This window comes from Ctenopharyngodon idella, chromosome 22, assembly GCF_019924925.1.
Source record: "Ctenopharyngodon idella isolate HZGC_01 chromosome 22, HZGC01, whole genome shotgun sequence".
NCBI classification, from domain to species: Eukaryota; Metazoa; Chordata; class Actinopteri; order Cypriniformes; family Xenocyprididae; genus Ctenopharyngodon; species Ctenopharyngodon idella.
This window is the reverse complement of record NC_067241.1, coordinates 17,502,953-17,519,566: the sequence shown is the minus strand read 5'-3', so window position 1 is coordinate 17,519,566 and position 16,614 is coordinate 17,502,953. Positions and strand designations below refer to the sequence as shown.

The 16,614-nt window shown below is 34.2% G+C and overlaps 1 protein-coding gene across 5 annotated transcripts in view; it reads right to left on the bottom strand.

The window, feature by feature from the left end:
- The window catches only part of LOC127504791 (polycomb protein SCMH1-like), a 27,661-nt gene extending 11,047 nt beyond the window's left edge, over positions 1-16,614 (bottom strand). For 3 of the 5 annotated variants that reach the window (XM_051879809.1, XM_051879810.1, XM_051879811.1), the window contains exons 1-7: positions 16,495-16,614; positions 9,825-9,894; positions 9,480-9,548; positions 9,305-9,381; positions 7,523-7,757; positions 5,983-6,071; positions 5,632-5,875 (exon numbers count right to left, since the gene is read on the bottom strand). In XM_051879809.1, coding sequence (XP_051735769.1) covers positions 5,632-5,875; positions 5,983-6,071; positions 7,523-7,757; positions 9,305-9,381; positions 9,480-9,548; positions 9,825-9,855 — 745 coding nt within the window. In that variant the 5' untranslated portion in view covers positions 9,856-9,894; positions 16,495-16,614. Of the gene's footprint in view, positions 1-5,631; positions 5,876-5,982; positions 6,072-7,522; positions 7,758-9,304; positions 9,382-9,479; positions 9,589-9,709; positions 9,757-9,824; positions 9,895-16,494 lie in introns of all 5 variants that reach the window. The other 2 variants (XM_051879812.1, XM_051879813.1) reach the window with 2 other exon arrangements.

The following is a 16,614-nucleotide window of genomic DNA, read 5'->3' as shown; positions in this document are numbered from 1 at the left end:
AGGAAGAAGCTCAGTGTAGTCCCTACCAGCCGTTTGTTGTAGTCCTTAAAAAGCGATTTCTGTAACTTTGCAGATGTTGTTTATGCTCAAACAGCAACATTACACACAAACTAAAGTTAAAAAAGTGAAATCATAATCAAGGACCCCTTTAAGTATGACCTCCGTTCATTGAAATAGCACAAAAAACAGGAGCCCTATTTTGTAGCTTATCCATGGAAAGTGCTGCTAACATTCAGAAGTGATGACCTCACCAAACACACACACACACACACATCTGAACACATACAGTCCTTTAACACACACACAGTACAGCCCTTGAGTGCGGCTGTGGATACGAGTGTGTGTTTACCCTAAATAACTCCAGTAGAACTAAATTAGAGGGTGTGCAGGAGGAAAGAGCCCTTAAAGAGTTCACTAGAGATCTGACACGCTCGTACTGAAGCATATGGCAGCGATCACGCAGACGGGCTTGAGTTTCAACATGACCCACTGCCCTACAGTACAGCTAAAATACAGAGACGTCCATGGTACATTGAGTCAGAGTCATGTATAATCACAGTCCTGAATGATTACCATATTCTTATGTTATTTTTTATAGGATACTAAAAAAATAGCATTCAATGAAACATCTTAAAATATGAAGTAGAAATAACAACTAGCAAATTAAAAAGTTTATTTTTGGACATGTTAATATCATGAATTTCTCTAAAATAAACGTAAACACCAAGTCAAATTTATTTGTATGGCACTTTTCACAAAAACATTGTTTTTTAAAGCAGCTTTGCAGAAAATTATGATGTTAATGTTTATAATACCTTTATAACATTCACATTTTTAGAGCTGGGTGATAATATAGTTTACATTTTGTGACGATACTAGCAATCAAGCAGTTGAGGTTTTCTATATCACTTTATGTGACTAGTGAATGTATGCGGATAAAGTTTGACATTTCTATATATAAACGATACATTTTGCGGCAAAATAAAAAGAATCAGGCAGTTGAGATTTGCTATATAGTATACTGTATATCAAGTGTACTGTATGTATGCAAAAAAAATGTTGGATATAATATATATCCAACATACTATATTTACATTTTTGGGATATGCTCGTATATACACGAGCTCTACCAGGATGTGAACGCTTTTCAAAATCTCGTGATTACAATAAACACAGCGATATAAACAATCAAGCAGCTAAGACATAATACATAATACTAGGGACGCATGATATATCGGCCACCATATCAGTATCGGCCCATATATGTTCATTTTTAATGTTATCGTTATCGGCCCGATAAGAAAATTTGTCTGATATATTAAAGCCAATAAATAATGGATTATTTCCTTCAGCTGAGACACTTCAGATGCACACTATCCACCATTATGGTTTTGAATTGCTTGAAATATGATTGAAATCACTTCAAAAAGGAAAATACAGTCAAGTATGAGTAATACGCCTCATATAGGCATATTATAATGAGAATATTATAACTGTGTGATGTGACATGGCTTTTAATGCTGAGACTTTTGTTTTTGTAATCAGCCTCTCAAAAATTATATAAAAATTTGGATTGAGATTTATCGGCCAATATATCGGTTATCGGCTTTCAAATATAAAGAATTATCGGTTATCGGTATTGGCCCAAATTTTCATATCGGTGCATCCCTACATAATAACATAGTACACAAAATATGGTAATTATTCAGTACCATGCTGAATATCAAAGTACTGGTTACACTTAATTTTAAGGTGTCTTTGTTTCACTGTAATTATAGATTTAAGTACTGCACTTATTATAGGGTTAGGTTTAGGGTTTGGTTTAGGGTTAGTTGCATGTAATTATGCATAATTTATGGTTATTACTATAGTAACTACATGTAACATGTAACAATGACACTGTAAAATAATGTGTTACCACAGTACTTTAGTATCTGATATATTCAGTAACTCATGGTGAAGGAAGGGACATAAAAAACAGCAAAAAATCTATAATTACATGTGGTTGAATGTGATTTTAATCCAGATAAATAAAGGCTGTTTGCTCCGGCAGCGATACCTGACAAAGACAGTCCCACACACTTTCACAACTTCTACAGTAGTTCATAATTACTAATATTATATATATATATATAAAATATTATACTTAGTGCACAAATGTTTCCAATAAAGAAAAAATGCAATATCTAGCCATTTAAATATTTTAGAGTAGAAAAAAATAGAATAATTTATATTCACTATAGAAATTCCCACGCCTTTTCCAAATCACAAACTAAAAATTCTCTGATTTTCCACGACTATGGGAACAATATGATTTTTTGACAAGTATCATCTGCTCACCAAGGCTGAATATATTTGATCAAAAATACAGTAAAAACTGCAAAATTGTAAAATATTATTACAATTTAAAATATCTGTTTTCTATGTGAATATATAGTTAAATGTAATTTATTTCTGTGATCGAAGCTGAATTTTCAGCATCATTACTCCAGTCTTCAGTGTCACATGATCCTTCAGAAATCATTCTGATATGATGATTTGCTGATTTATGATTATTATCAATGTTGAAAACAGTTGTGCTGCTTCATATTTTCGTGGAAATCATAAAAAAGAAAATGTATCATGGTTATTTAATGAATAAAAAGTTCAAATGAACAGCATTTATTTGAAATAGAAATCTTTTATAACATTATAAATGTCACTTTTCATCAATTGAATGCATCCTTGCTGAATAAAAAGTATTAATTTCTTTAAAAAAATAATTTTAATTTAATGAGCTCTCTGATATGTCCCACCTGAACGTCCCTCAACACACACTCGAAAATAAACTCACGCTCGAGTCTTTTAAAAGACGTTGCGATCTAATGTGCGTTTCTGTAATGGCCGCTCTTTGGTCTTTACTGTAAACTCTCGTACCGCTTTCCTCTCCGTCTGTCCTTTTCTCTGGTAATTCTCCGTCTCTTTTCCTCACAGAAGTGTGTGATTTGTTTATTTTCACACAAACTCTTGAATCCCTCCTGACCCGCACAGATCGCTCGCTAATTATCTCATTTACACATAATTACTTGGATGAGCTACAAAAAAATAAACAGAGCAGGTCATTCCATATTATCCAGATCCAAAACAAATCCTTTAAACAAATGTCTGTAATTCGCATCACAACATGCAGCGCAGAATTATAAACACTGCAACACGAGATCCGGCAGAGTTTTGTATAATTTGGGAAAACTTTCTGCAAAGCACAAACTCAGAATTAATTCCAGCTGCGGCCGAACGAACATTAACGGAAACACGTATATCATCATCTATAACTCATACTGACTCCGTTCAAAACACAAGATCTGGCTTAAATCCCGGCTAATTCATGACTTCAGTATGTGTTTTATTTTGAAAAACATTATAAAACGTCCTGGATTTTCTTTGGTCAAATAAGGCACTTTCTAAAGTTTCTACAGACTGTGAACTCCACCAGAGCTTCACTAAATAAAGCAGCCGCAATTATGATAACTAATCACTCCTAATTAGATCATTAGAATTCACTGTGAGAATGTTCACAAGCAGCAAAGGCGGGGTCATTGTGTGGGTCGTCATGACAATAGGAATGATTGGCAGTTAGGCTGGCCAGTGTTGTTATTGTTAACTCTTAAAAACTGAAATAAAGCTCTTATGAGGCTCTTTGTCCAAGCTAAATGATTCTTCCTTTTTCACCCAATTTAATGTAATTTCATGAAATAATCACTCTATTTTTGTTTCAATCTCAAAAGCCAGAGGAGGTTTGAGTTTAGGACAGATGGGAACAGTTATTAGAGTAGAACTGAATTATGAATCCAGGCTGAAATTGCAGAAAGACACTTTAAAATATAACCAGACATATGAGGAATTCATAAATAAAATGATATACAAAGTAAAATCGTCCAGAAATATGTGCTTTAGTGAAATACAACAGCTGTGATTCGGATCGAAGGAAAAGTGCTCTGATGTCAGAAGATCTTCAGCGGTCATGTGATTTCATGAGGCTCTTGCAGTATGTGGAGTTTCAGAGAGCTTTTGCGCCCCCTGGTGCTGGTGAGGATTTTTTTTTAGCCATTATTTTATAGGAGAGTGGAGAACAGTGTTATTTTAGTATTATTTATATACTATTATAGTGAATATAGATTTTAATTTTATATTTCCGGTTTTCATTTTCATTTTAGCTCAAGTTTTAGTAATTTTGTTATGTGCTTTTGTCAGCTTTATTACTTTTAGTTTAAAGAGGACGTATTATTACATGTTCATCTTTCTTTAGTGTGTAATGTTGCTGTTTGAGCATGAAAAACTCCTAGAAACGACTCCATTGAGTTTTCTTCACAATATTCCTCATTTAAATAATACGCAGAATCAAGGGGCGGGGCCTGGTTGAGTTAGTTAGTAGTGTGTTGAAACTGGCGGTTATAGTAAGGGGCGAGACATTTCCCAAACACACTCGCTCCAGCCGACCAATCAGAGCACATTGTGGTTTTCAGAAGGAGGGGCTTCATAGAGACAGGAACTAAACAGAGCGTTACTGACAGACTGGGAAGAGACGAGCTGCAACAATGGAGAATATGAAGAAAATAATCAACATTCAAGGATGAAAACCTGTTCTAGTAGAGCCCAAAAACAACATCAAGACTTTGAGAAAGGGCTTAAAGGGGACCTATTATGCCCCTTGTTACAAGATGTAATATAAGTCTCCAGAATGTGTCTGTGAAGTTTCAGCTCAAAATACCCCACAGATCATTTATTATAGCTTGTCAAATTTGCCCCTATTTGGGTGTGAGCAAAAACACGCCGTTTTTGTGTGTGTCCCTTTAAATGCAAATGAGCTGCTGCTCCCGGCCCCCTTTCCAGGACAGGGCGGAGCTTTAGCAGCTCACGCTTCGGTCGCTCAACAACAACAAAGCTGAAGAATCTCATGCAGCCAAAATGAGGATTGTCAGTAACGGTGTTCAGCCTTACATTGTTCAAACCGGAGTCGACACTGATGGAGAGACTCAGGAAGAAGTTACAACTTTAAGACGTTTCTGAATGGTTAGTGGATAAATTTATGTAGTTGCTGTGGGGTTGATTCAACTCATCGACTAGCATGTGGCGTCATGTTAATCTTTTGTGCAAATCTGCTAGTAAAACAACTCTTCTTCTTCTCTAAAGCAGCACAACATGGCGTAATGTCGTGTCACAGAAAGCCTACACCTTCAATTCGTCTGAAATCGAACACTTCCCTACTATACAGTAGGCGAAAAACAGTCCGTCAGAAGAGAAGTATGTCCGAATGCATAGTGTTCAAAAAACAGTAGGTGAAAAGATGACCTACTGCTTCTGCTGAGAGAGTGAAGTGCGCATTCGATGGACACTTGAGGCCACTGGAGAGGATTTATGAATGGCAGTGAAGCGACGCAACTGACGCTGGCAGGTCATGTGACAGTAACAACATGGCAGATGTAGTACATTCAACTTTAATTCATACTATCCATATTTATACCATACAGAACAAACATTTTTAACAGTTGCGAAGTAAATTCAAATTCAAATGTAGTACCTACTCAGTACATGATTTCAGACACACACTGGATTGCCAAAGTCATTAGGCTAATTAATGAAATCATCACTCACTGCTGTTGCCGGGTGGCTGTAGCCCGTGTTTGGTGGCGGCGCACCAGCCCACGGGGAAGATGTCCCTGGAGTCATAGCGGCACCAGTAATCGAACGCCCCCCTCCATCCGTCAAACATCACGAAGATCTCCTCCCCCTTCACCTCGCCGATGGTGGCCGGGCAGATCAGGTACGGGTTCTTCTTGTCCACGGCCTCCAGTTTCATCCCGGGCTTGAAGCCGTTGTGGGGCGGCCGCAGGGGCTCCTGATGAAATTACAGTACACAGGTGTCATCAAAACCTTTTAATGTGATTGCATGATGTAACACTGTCATCCACGCAAATGACTTCTGTCTCCGAGGAGGTTCAGCACCTTTTTAAAAGCCGTGGCAGGTGCCATTTCGGCTCCATTAAGGGTCCTCAGGAGAAACATGGGCCACGACGAGGCGTTCATCCTGAATCCTGAGAACATGAGAGAGAGAGAGAGAGAGAGAGAGAGAGAGAGAATCCATAATTCTGCTCGCATGTAATCACTTTCATGTCGATCAACAAAAACATACTGCAGCCAAAAACAAGATGCAAAACAGGAAGCATTAAGAGGAATAGCGTTTAATGACATTAATGTTAATTGAAATAAAGCGTTAAAAATAAATAAAACAGAATATAAAAAAAGAAAACTTTTTTATTTCAGTTAGTTGCGAAGGCACAATTTCTAATTTGTGGTTAAAGTTGAAGAAATAAAGTTACTACAACTAAAAATACTAAAAAAAAAAGAATGTTAATTGAAATAAAGTTATCGTTAACAGAAATAAAATAGAATATAAAAAACTTTTTTTTATTTAATTTAGTTGCGAAGGCAAAATTTCTAATTTTCGTTCAGTTTAAGTTAGTTTAATTAAAAATAAAAATAGTAAAAAACATCAACATTAATTGAAATAAAGTAAACGTTAACAGTAACGTAAAAAAGAAAACTTATTTCAGTTAGTTGAAGGCAAAATTTCTAATTTGTGGTTAAAATTGAAGTTAAGTTACTACAACTAAAAATACCAAAAAAAAAAAAATAATGAAATAAAGTATATAAAACATGCAAACTTTTATTTCACTTAGTTGCGAAGGCAAAATTTCTAATTTGTGCTTAAAGTTGAAGTATGAAGTTACTACAACTACAACTAAAAATACTAAAAAATTAACATTAATTGAAATACAGTAGAATATACAAAACACAGTTTTTATTTAATTTAGTTGTGAAGGCAAAATTTCTCATTTGTGATAAATGTAGAAGTAATAAACGTTAATTGAAATTCAATAAGTGTTAACAGAAATAAAAAAGTCAACTTTATTTAGTTGCGAAATTTCTCAGTTTCGCTTAGTTTAAGTACTAAAATAACAACACCTACAACTAAAAATAACAAAAAACATTAACGTTAATTTAAATACAGTAACAGAAATAAAACAGAATATAAAAAAGTCATCTTTTTTTAGTAAATTATTTGCGAAGACAAAATTTCTTATTTTCATTTAGTTTAAGTTAAAGTAATAAAATTACTACAACTAAAAAAAAATATATAAAAACTAAATAGACATTTAAAAAAAAAAAACTAACAGAAACAACTAAAACACAACAAAATTTTAAAGAAAATGTAAAGTATTAAAATTCAAACTAGTTTAAAAGATGAATAAATACTAAGATAGTACAGTAATGATACTCAAATAACACTGGAGAGTCATTAAGCTCGGGCAGTGACATAAGACGGACTGTCCCTCCAAACACAGCCTCATGAAAATGACACGCAGTCAAATCAGCTGTTATATTTGCCCACTTCTTTGTACAACTCATATTAATAATTAACTCTGCACTAGATAGTTCATTCTATTAGACGTCTGCTTTTTAGCAATACTGTGATCATCCGTACCCAGCGGCGGCTGCAGCATGTCTCCGTTCTTCTCGCAGGTTCCGATTGGCTGGATGTCAGCGGAGTCGACCAATCGCCAGAAGTCGTTGGTGTTGTCGCTGCCGTCCAGTCGTAGGCGGAGCCTCACGCCCATTAAGCCCATCACTGTGGCGATGCAGGTGGAGGTGGAGTTACGAGGGTCCCGGGCCTCCAGCTTCATACCGGCCTTGAAGTCATTGGAGGGAGGAAACTGAGACTGGAATCAGAGAACACGATATTAACATCCAAAGACTAAACTTCATATCAGTTTGATGAGCTTGAAAAATCTAATTTTTGAAACAGTTTATTGACAAAATATTTAAAAATATATAAAAGTTTGCATATGTGATTTTTGCTGAGCATCATATTTGAAACATCAGGCTTTAATGGCTCAAAGAGTATGATATAATGAGAATATGGAGGGAAAAACTGAGCAAAAATGCTGGGTCAAAACAACCCAAATCGCTGGGTCAAAACAACCCAATTGCTAGGTCGCTGGGTCGAAACAACCCAAATCGCTGGGTCAAAACAATCCATTTGCTGGGTCGCTGGGTCAAAACAATCCATTTGCTGGGTCACTGGATCAAAACAACCCATTCGCTGGGTCAAAACAACCCAATTGCTGGGTCACTGGGTCAAAACAACCCATTTGCTGGGTCAAAACAACCCATTCACTGGGTCAAAACAACCCAAATCACTCAGTCAAAACAATCCATTTGCTAGGTCAAAACAACCCAATCGCTGGGTCACTGGGTCAAAACAATCCAATCACTGGGTCGCTGGGTCAAAACAACCCAAATCGCTGGATCAAAACAACCCAATCGCTGGGTCGCTGGGTCACTGGGTCAAAACAACCCATTCGCTGGGTCAAAACAACCCAAATCGCTCGGTCAAAACAATCCATTTGCTAGGTCAAAACAACCCAATCGCTGGGTCGCTGGGTCAAAACAACCCAAATCGCTGAGTCAAAACAACCCAATCGCTGGGTCACTGGGTCAAAACAATCCAATCACTGGGTCGCTGGGTCAAAACAATCCAATCACTGGGTCGCTGGGTCAAAACAACCCAAATCGCTGGGTCAAAACAACCCAAATCGCTGGGTCGCTGGGTCACTGGGTCAAAACAACCCATTCGCTGGGTCAAAACAACCCAAATCGCTGGGTCAAAACAACCCAAATCGCTGGGTCGCTGGGTCAAAACAACCCAAATCGCTCAGTCAAAACAACCCAATCGCTGGGTTTGTCCATTTTTAACCCAAATTGGGTTTTTTTAACCCAGTATTTTTTAGAGTGAAGCTCTGCAGTTTGAAAACATATAATACAATGCAATGATGATAAATAAAGCTTCCTCAAAAAGCCTGATGATCATATTTGATACTCATGATTTTTCTAAAACATGATGTCTGGATAATCAAGTAAACCGAAGCTGCTTCAGTCCAGTCTTGAAATATTACTAACAATATTATTCTTACGTTTACTTGATAAAAATCAGCGCAGACTTCACAGCAGAAAGACGTGAAGCACGAGCTGAAGGAGGACGTTTGTACAATTATACTAAAAGACCTTTAACTTGCTAAAAACGTCTAAACGGTCAATCAGACGACAGAAGGTGTGAAGTAGATTGTGTGCGACAGGTTTTTCAGCCCTATTCGCACATCAGATATGATACAGTAGGCTTTATAGGGTTAATGTGATTTCTATTTACAGAGTAAGCAACATTTTTGTCTAAAAGTGTCCATTATCTGTCGTCACATGACACTCTCACCTGTCTGAAGCAGCTGGGAGGGGCGGGAACGGATGACGTCTCTTTTAAATACTCCTCCCATGAGAAGGACTCAGTCACTGCAGCAGAGAAACACTCTCATTACATCATCACACACATGCTGATCTCAGGTCAGTGTTTCAGGAGACTCTATGATGGGGAGAGAGTGTGTCATTACCTTTGACTGGTCCAGGACCTGTGAGAGACATGCTCCTGCCCGCTTTATCCTTCTTACTGTCTTTGTGATCTGCAGAAGAACGACACCAATCTCATGTTCTGATTACAATCTGTTTGAAAATTAAGTATTGAGTTTTTTTTTCATCATTATCAACTAGAGCACTGTTGGAAACACTTTACAGTGAGGTCTCATTTGTTAACATTATTTAATTATACAACTATTATATTCACCCAAACTGATCTTCTTATGTGTTCAGCGGAAGAATTAAAGTCTTGTTCTGGAACAACATCAAGTCTAGTAAATGATGACAGAATTGTCATGTAAGTCTGCCTGTGTGTGTTTTACCTTTCAGTACCGTTCGGCCCATGCTGACCATCAACTCTGGTGAGATTCTGAAGAGATCCGAGCGCTCGACCTGTGAGACACAGACAGATTTGTCAAATCAACATCTTTAATCATAGCTTTTCGTGTTTTTAAAATGCTAATGTGTCTCTAGTGAGATGAATTTCATATAGTAGTTGAATTCACAAACAATGCATAGCATTTAAAGCTTGAATTGCCCCAATATTAGGAAAATTCTTTATTATATTGCAATTTACAAATGGGTCATGAGGCATGAATGGTAATTTACATTAATTTGTTTTTATTGCATTTTTTGAAATCATTAATACTGTCAAATTACCACATATTTTATAAATATATGCTCTCCAAGGCTGCATTTATTCAATTAGAAGTACAGTAAAAACAGTAAAAATCTGAAATATTATTACAATTTAAAGTAAGTGTTTTTTTATGTGAATATATGTTAAAATGTAATTTATTCCTGTGATCAAAGCTGAATTTTCAGCATCATTACTCCAGTCTTCAGTGTCACATGATCCTTCAGAAATCATTCTAATATGATGATTTGCTGCTCAAGAAACATTTATGATTATTATCAATGTTGAAAACAGTTGTGCTGCTTCATATTTTTGTGGAAAAACAAACAAACAAACAAACAAGAGAGATCAATTTTAAAAATAAGATTTTATATATTTTATATATTTCTGCCCTAAAAACACTGATATTTTAGTATTCTAAAAGACAAAATAATAATTAAATTTTACACAATTATCACAAAAGATACAGTCATTGATGTTTGAGGAGCCAAAACACATACTATTAAAGAACAAAGTGTGTAAATTAAGCAAATTAAGTTAATATTTTCTTTTTTGTCAAATACAGTAGTTATTCAAATTATTAAAAACGCAATAAAACATGCTAAATATGCCAAAATTGCTAAACCAGAGTAAAATAACCTAGTAAAGTAGCAAAACAACCTGTAGCTGTAGTTTCTTCAGATAAATACCTCATATTTTCCTCATATTTTGATGGTTTAATCAAACTTTTAGGGTCATTTAAAACAAAACTCCCCTCCGGACATCACTTTCACCCCAACTGTAGCTTAATCTTTCGTAGCTTTAGTAATAATACACAATAAACCAAAAGCCATTTTTATGATCCATCTTATAAAAGAGAAAAGATTAAGATCTTGCAGATTATTTATGAGAACATCCCTCCGTTTGCCCTGAGCAGGACATGTGCGTGTGTGAGCAAACACACAGATCTCTCTAAAGAGACACGAAACAGACACACACTCTCTGCTGAACGGCGTCTTGTTCAGGAGTGTGTGCTGAGGTCGTGTTCTCATCTTTGACAGATGGAAACTTCCCAAAACACACAAACACACACTTCCTTTCTAAAGTTAAAAAATACTAAAAACATCTAATCTCCCACACTGAAGACCAGCGGATCATTCCTGACATGGATATGACGACAATGAACGTGTCTTATAAGATCAGAAACTGAATCCACATGCCGGCAGACAATTATAGACAGAAAAAATGAGTTCCTTATTTATGTCAAGCAATTAAGAGTTCGTTCCTCTTTGGTCTCATGTGACCTTCTCATTCTGTCGTTCAGCCATAATCGCTCTTTCACTCCGGCTCTCGCTGGTGTCGTCTCAGGTTTCACTCGCTCCTTCTCACAGAATAATCAGTGTTTCTGTCCAACAGCAGTCGGCTCTCTGACTTAAACTACAGCTAAAAAAACTTTTTTTAATTCTTGAAACAAAATAAACATTAACTGAAATTATTTATTTGAGCTATATAGCTGCCAAGGCAACATTTGTCATTTTCGTTTAGTTTAAGTACTAAAAATAACTAAAACTAAATAAGCTACAAATAAAACTTAATAAAAAACTATATAGACATTAAAAAAAAGAATAAAAGTGAAAAAAAAACACAACAAAATGAGTAAAAATTTAACTTAACAGTATATTCAAAAATAAAATCAAATTAAAAATATTAATAAAAAACATTAACTGAAATAAAATCAAATATAAAAAACTTACATTTTATTTCAGCAAGTTGCCAAAGCAACATTTCTCATTTTCATTTAGTTTAAGTTGAAATACTAAAATAACTACAACTACAACTTAAAAATATATGTACGATGTCGATATATTTTAAAAAGAAAAGCTAATAAAAATGACACAATAAAATGACCAAAACTTTAACTTAAATTCACATGAAAACAGTACATATAAACATAAAATCAATTTAAAAATCTTAATAAAAAAATATAATAACGTTATATCAATGATACTAAAATAACCTCTTCATTACTTCAAATACATAAAATATAAAAAAAACTTTATTTTATCTAATTTTCATTTAGTTTAAGTTGAAGTACTAAAATGCGTAAATAAATAACTAAAACTAAATAAACTAAAACTTAATAAAAATATATAGACATTTAAAAAACACAAATGAATAATAATGACTAAAACACAACAAAATTACTAAAACTATAACTAAAATTAAAATGAAAACAAAATATATATAAAAAAAAAAAAAAAAATCTCATTCAATGTAATATTAACAAAAACTATAATAAAATAGTTTGTGTGTTTTGTTTAAGTCCATCGTACTTGATCACAAACTCCAGTGTTTTTAATTAGGGAAAATGTCACGTTTTTTATGAAAGTATTTAATTCACTGCACAAATGTATGTAAAATGATAATGAAAAATATTGTCCAAAGGTTAGGAAAAAATGATTTCAATGTCAAAATTACTATAAAAAAATTATTTTGCACAGAAACTTGTTCTCTTACAAGAGAAGGTTGTAATTATAAAACTTACAATAAAAAAAAGCACAAACTCAACTCATCTATAACGACATTTGTTTACTCAATATTAAATGTAAACAGTAATAAACTATAATAAAGAATAAACTGCAGTGTGAGGTTCATAAACGTCCGGCTCTGCCAGATCTAAAGATCCTTAATTAAGGAAACAGATGATAATGATGTGTGTGGGGTCAGAGGTCATACTAACGAGGCGTTTCTGATCATATTTCAGCTGTAACTACATACATGTGTGAATAAACCATTACATTAGTGAAGTTGTGAATAAATACAATCAGAACTTTCTTCCTCAAAATTCCCCCCCAAAAAATCAAGTTGAAACAAATTTAAAAAAACATACATCATGATAGTACTTGATTCAATTTAAACTGATTGGAAAAAATTGGAAAAAAGTTATTTTAATTATGTACTGTAGCAGTTTTGTATTACAATAATGGGAATTTGGGTGGAAAATGTGCTTAACTGTCATGAAAATAAATAATAATGTCTCAATGCACAAGATCTTAAAACAGGCTTCATGTTTCATTTATTTTATATGACAGATGGATTCTCAGATCCTTCTAATAATATTATTTCAGATTTACATGTTTCTCTACATCACAGAGAAAGATATCTGATACTTAACACTAAAACACAACATATTATAATGCAAATCAACTGGCAAAATGACTCAGATATTAGTCTGACACACTCATTTCACCTGTTTTGCATCAGGATGATGAACTCACAGTCAAATGACTTTTGGAAAAAACATACAGAGCTGCAAACTCTTGCTTTTGAAAAACTTTTGTTGATTTATCTGATTTTTATCTTGATTAACTGGATAGAAATCAGATAAAAAGCTCCTAAAACTAACATAAGGAATCTCTCCAGATCCACAAAACTGACTCATTATATTCCTGAAATGTTTCTGTTATTCAATTATTCTGTTGATCACTTGTTCAAATATTTCTAAAAAAAAAAAAAAAAAAAAAAAAAAAAAGCTCATACATAAACATACATTATACACCAGGCCTCATTTATGAAAGGAAAATTTAGTTGCAAATCATCCGTAAATCATTCGAACAATAACCGCATGCAACAACTTACATTAAATAATTCAGTTTAATGGTTATCTAAAAATTCAATTCACCACATCAGTTTATGTAAAATGGCTATGAAAAAATTCCAATATTTAGAATTGAATTCAATGTCAAAATCACTGTAAAATAGTTTTATTAACAAATTACACAGAAACTTGTGAGATCTAATGTGTGCAAAATCTTCAAATCTTACAGTAAAGCTCACAAACTCAACTCATGAATGACATCTGACTTCAAATATTTTAAATCAATTGTTTTAATCAATTGATTTTTTATCAGTTTTATAAATTGTTTAGTAAATATTGAATATAAAGCAAATAACATAATATTATATTGAATTACATTAAATATAAAGCAATTAACATTAAAATTTCTATTAACAATAATTAAACAAACGTTATAATCATCAGCACATCTTACAGAGATGAACAAACCTCTCTCCGACTCGCCTAAAGCGGTTTTATCATAACATATCCCATAATTCCCCACAGTATTCCCTAAGGCATCACATTCCTGAAGCTCTTTTGGCACACTTCATCCATAAACGTAATATTCCAGCAGCCCGATCTGCCCTCTTATTCACCCCACAACTTCCAGAAGTCATTCACAAATAAAGTTTCATTTCAGCAAACTGCTTGACTTGAGATGGTTTGTTTCAATGACCTGGGTGAAACGTGATTGACAGGTGGGCGGGGTTTATTGGCTGCTGCAGGTGTGATTAGGCGTGGTGGGCGGGGTTTATTGGCTGCTGCAGGTGTGATTAGGTGTGGTGGGCGGGGTTTATTGGCTGCTGCAGGTGTGATTGGGTGAGGTGGGCGGGGTTTAATGATTGATGCAGGTGTGATTGGGTGTGGTGGGCGGGGTTTATCAGTGTTTCTCTTGCTTTTCATCATTCGCAACAACAGACACGTGCTCAGCACTCCTTTCATTTCAAGCAGTTTGCATCATACAGCACGTGTCCCGGCATAAGAAACAATACAGCGCTCTCTCTCTCTCTCTCTCTCTCTTCCACATCAGAAGCACTCTCCATCTTTGAACATGAGACTAAATGAGTGTTATATTCAACACAAACAACCTCTACCTGAACAGAATATTCATCACAGCTCTGACGCACAGACAAAAAACTAAAAAGAAATTTACATCACAAACAAACATCTGCACAAGCCCATTATCTCACGTAAATAAAATGAACGTTTTACAATAAATACTAAATTTAATGTTTAAACTACAAACCAGCTATTCCCTTGCAAACATGTACCATATTAACCATAGTTTACACCTAAAATTCACAGCTACTCGTTATTTTTACTATGATAAAAACATGGTAACTTTGCCATTACTGTCATGAAAAAATAACAAGGAAATCTGTTTGAAGGAAATCCCATACTCATTTATTATGAATTTATAGGGTTTTTTTCACCAAAATACTGTAGTTATGACAGTTATACAACAGTGAAATCATAATAAATGATTATGTGATCTCTTAAGGTTAATATGTGGTACACAAAAACATAATTACGCTACATTTGAAGAACAAAAACACTAATAATAGAGAAGAACTTTAACAATATATAAAAAATATTTATAAAAATATATATAAATAAGCAATAACATTCAATTTATTATAATTACAAACAAATTAATAATTAAAAGTATAACATATAATATTTGTAATAATATTTGAATTATTAGTGCTATTCTACATATATTTTTTTACTGTATATAGTAATTAGTAACAAATAGTGATGTACAGTGTTTCGGCCACCATATCGGTATCGGCCGATAATATATGTTCATTGTTATCATTATTGAGCCGATAAGAACATTAGGCTGATTTATTAAAGACGATAAATAACAGATTATTTTGTTCAGCGGAGACACTTCAGATGTGCATTATGGGTCAATATATCGGTTATCGGCTTCCAAATATAAAGAATTATTGGTATCAGCCAAAATTTTCATATCGTGCATCCCTATATATAGTAATTAATAACAAATACACTCATTGTTAAATACTTTTTCACATAAAAATCTGTCATATAGATAACAGTTATTAAGTATGAAAACCACAGAACCACATAAAATAAATTTAAAAAAAAGAACAGAATTAATGTAAAAAGTATTTTTTTCACTAATTTACCCTTACTGAGCCAGTAGAGATGGTAATATTAAGATAATCTGATTTATAACCTAGTATTGAATGATTACCATATTCCGTATTTATATGGAACTTCTAGAAACTTCAAAAAATACCATGGTACTTGTCGGGAAAACATGGTACTTTTTAGTTCATCATGATCGCGTAAACTAAAGTTGTGTAAACTGTAAAAGTAGAGCAATATATACATTACTGATATGAAAATACGATAATTAATGTATCTGAGATTGAATGATCGCTGTCTGAGTGTGTTTATATACGCCTGAGATTGACATCTGATATAAAGGAAACGTCATCAGCGATGACGACACACCTCTGTTCATACACATCATCAACATAATGATCAATACCAACAGAACACAAAACATATACATGTTATTTTATCAGTTCCGCCCGGATCCACAAATACTTCTGAAATAACAACATGAATAATCGCCACCAGCACAGAAAGTGTTGAACATCAGGCAAAATAAACGCATAAATCATCACATATAGACTTTAAAAAGGCTCATCTTTGTCGTCTGATATAACGATCAAGCACATAACGCATGGAAGAAAATAAAATAAGTGTAGAAATGTCGACCAACCTTCGCAAATTTGTCGAAATGTAGTCAGAATTCAGCACTTTTCACAGCTCTCTGTCGCCATGTTTGAGGTCAGAACTGCGCATGCGCAGAAGCAGAGCAGCGTTGCGTGTTGGCTTTCTC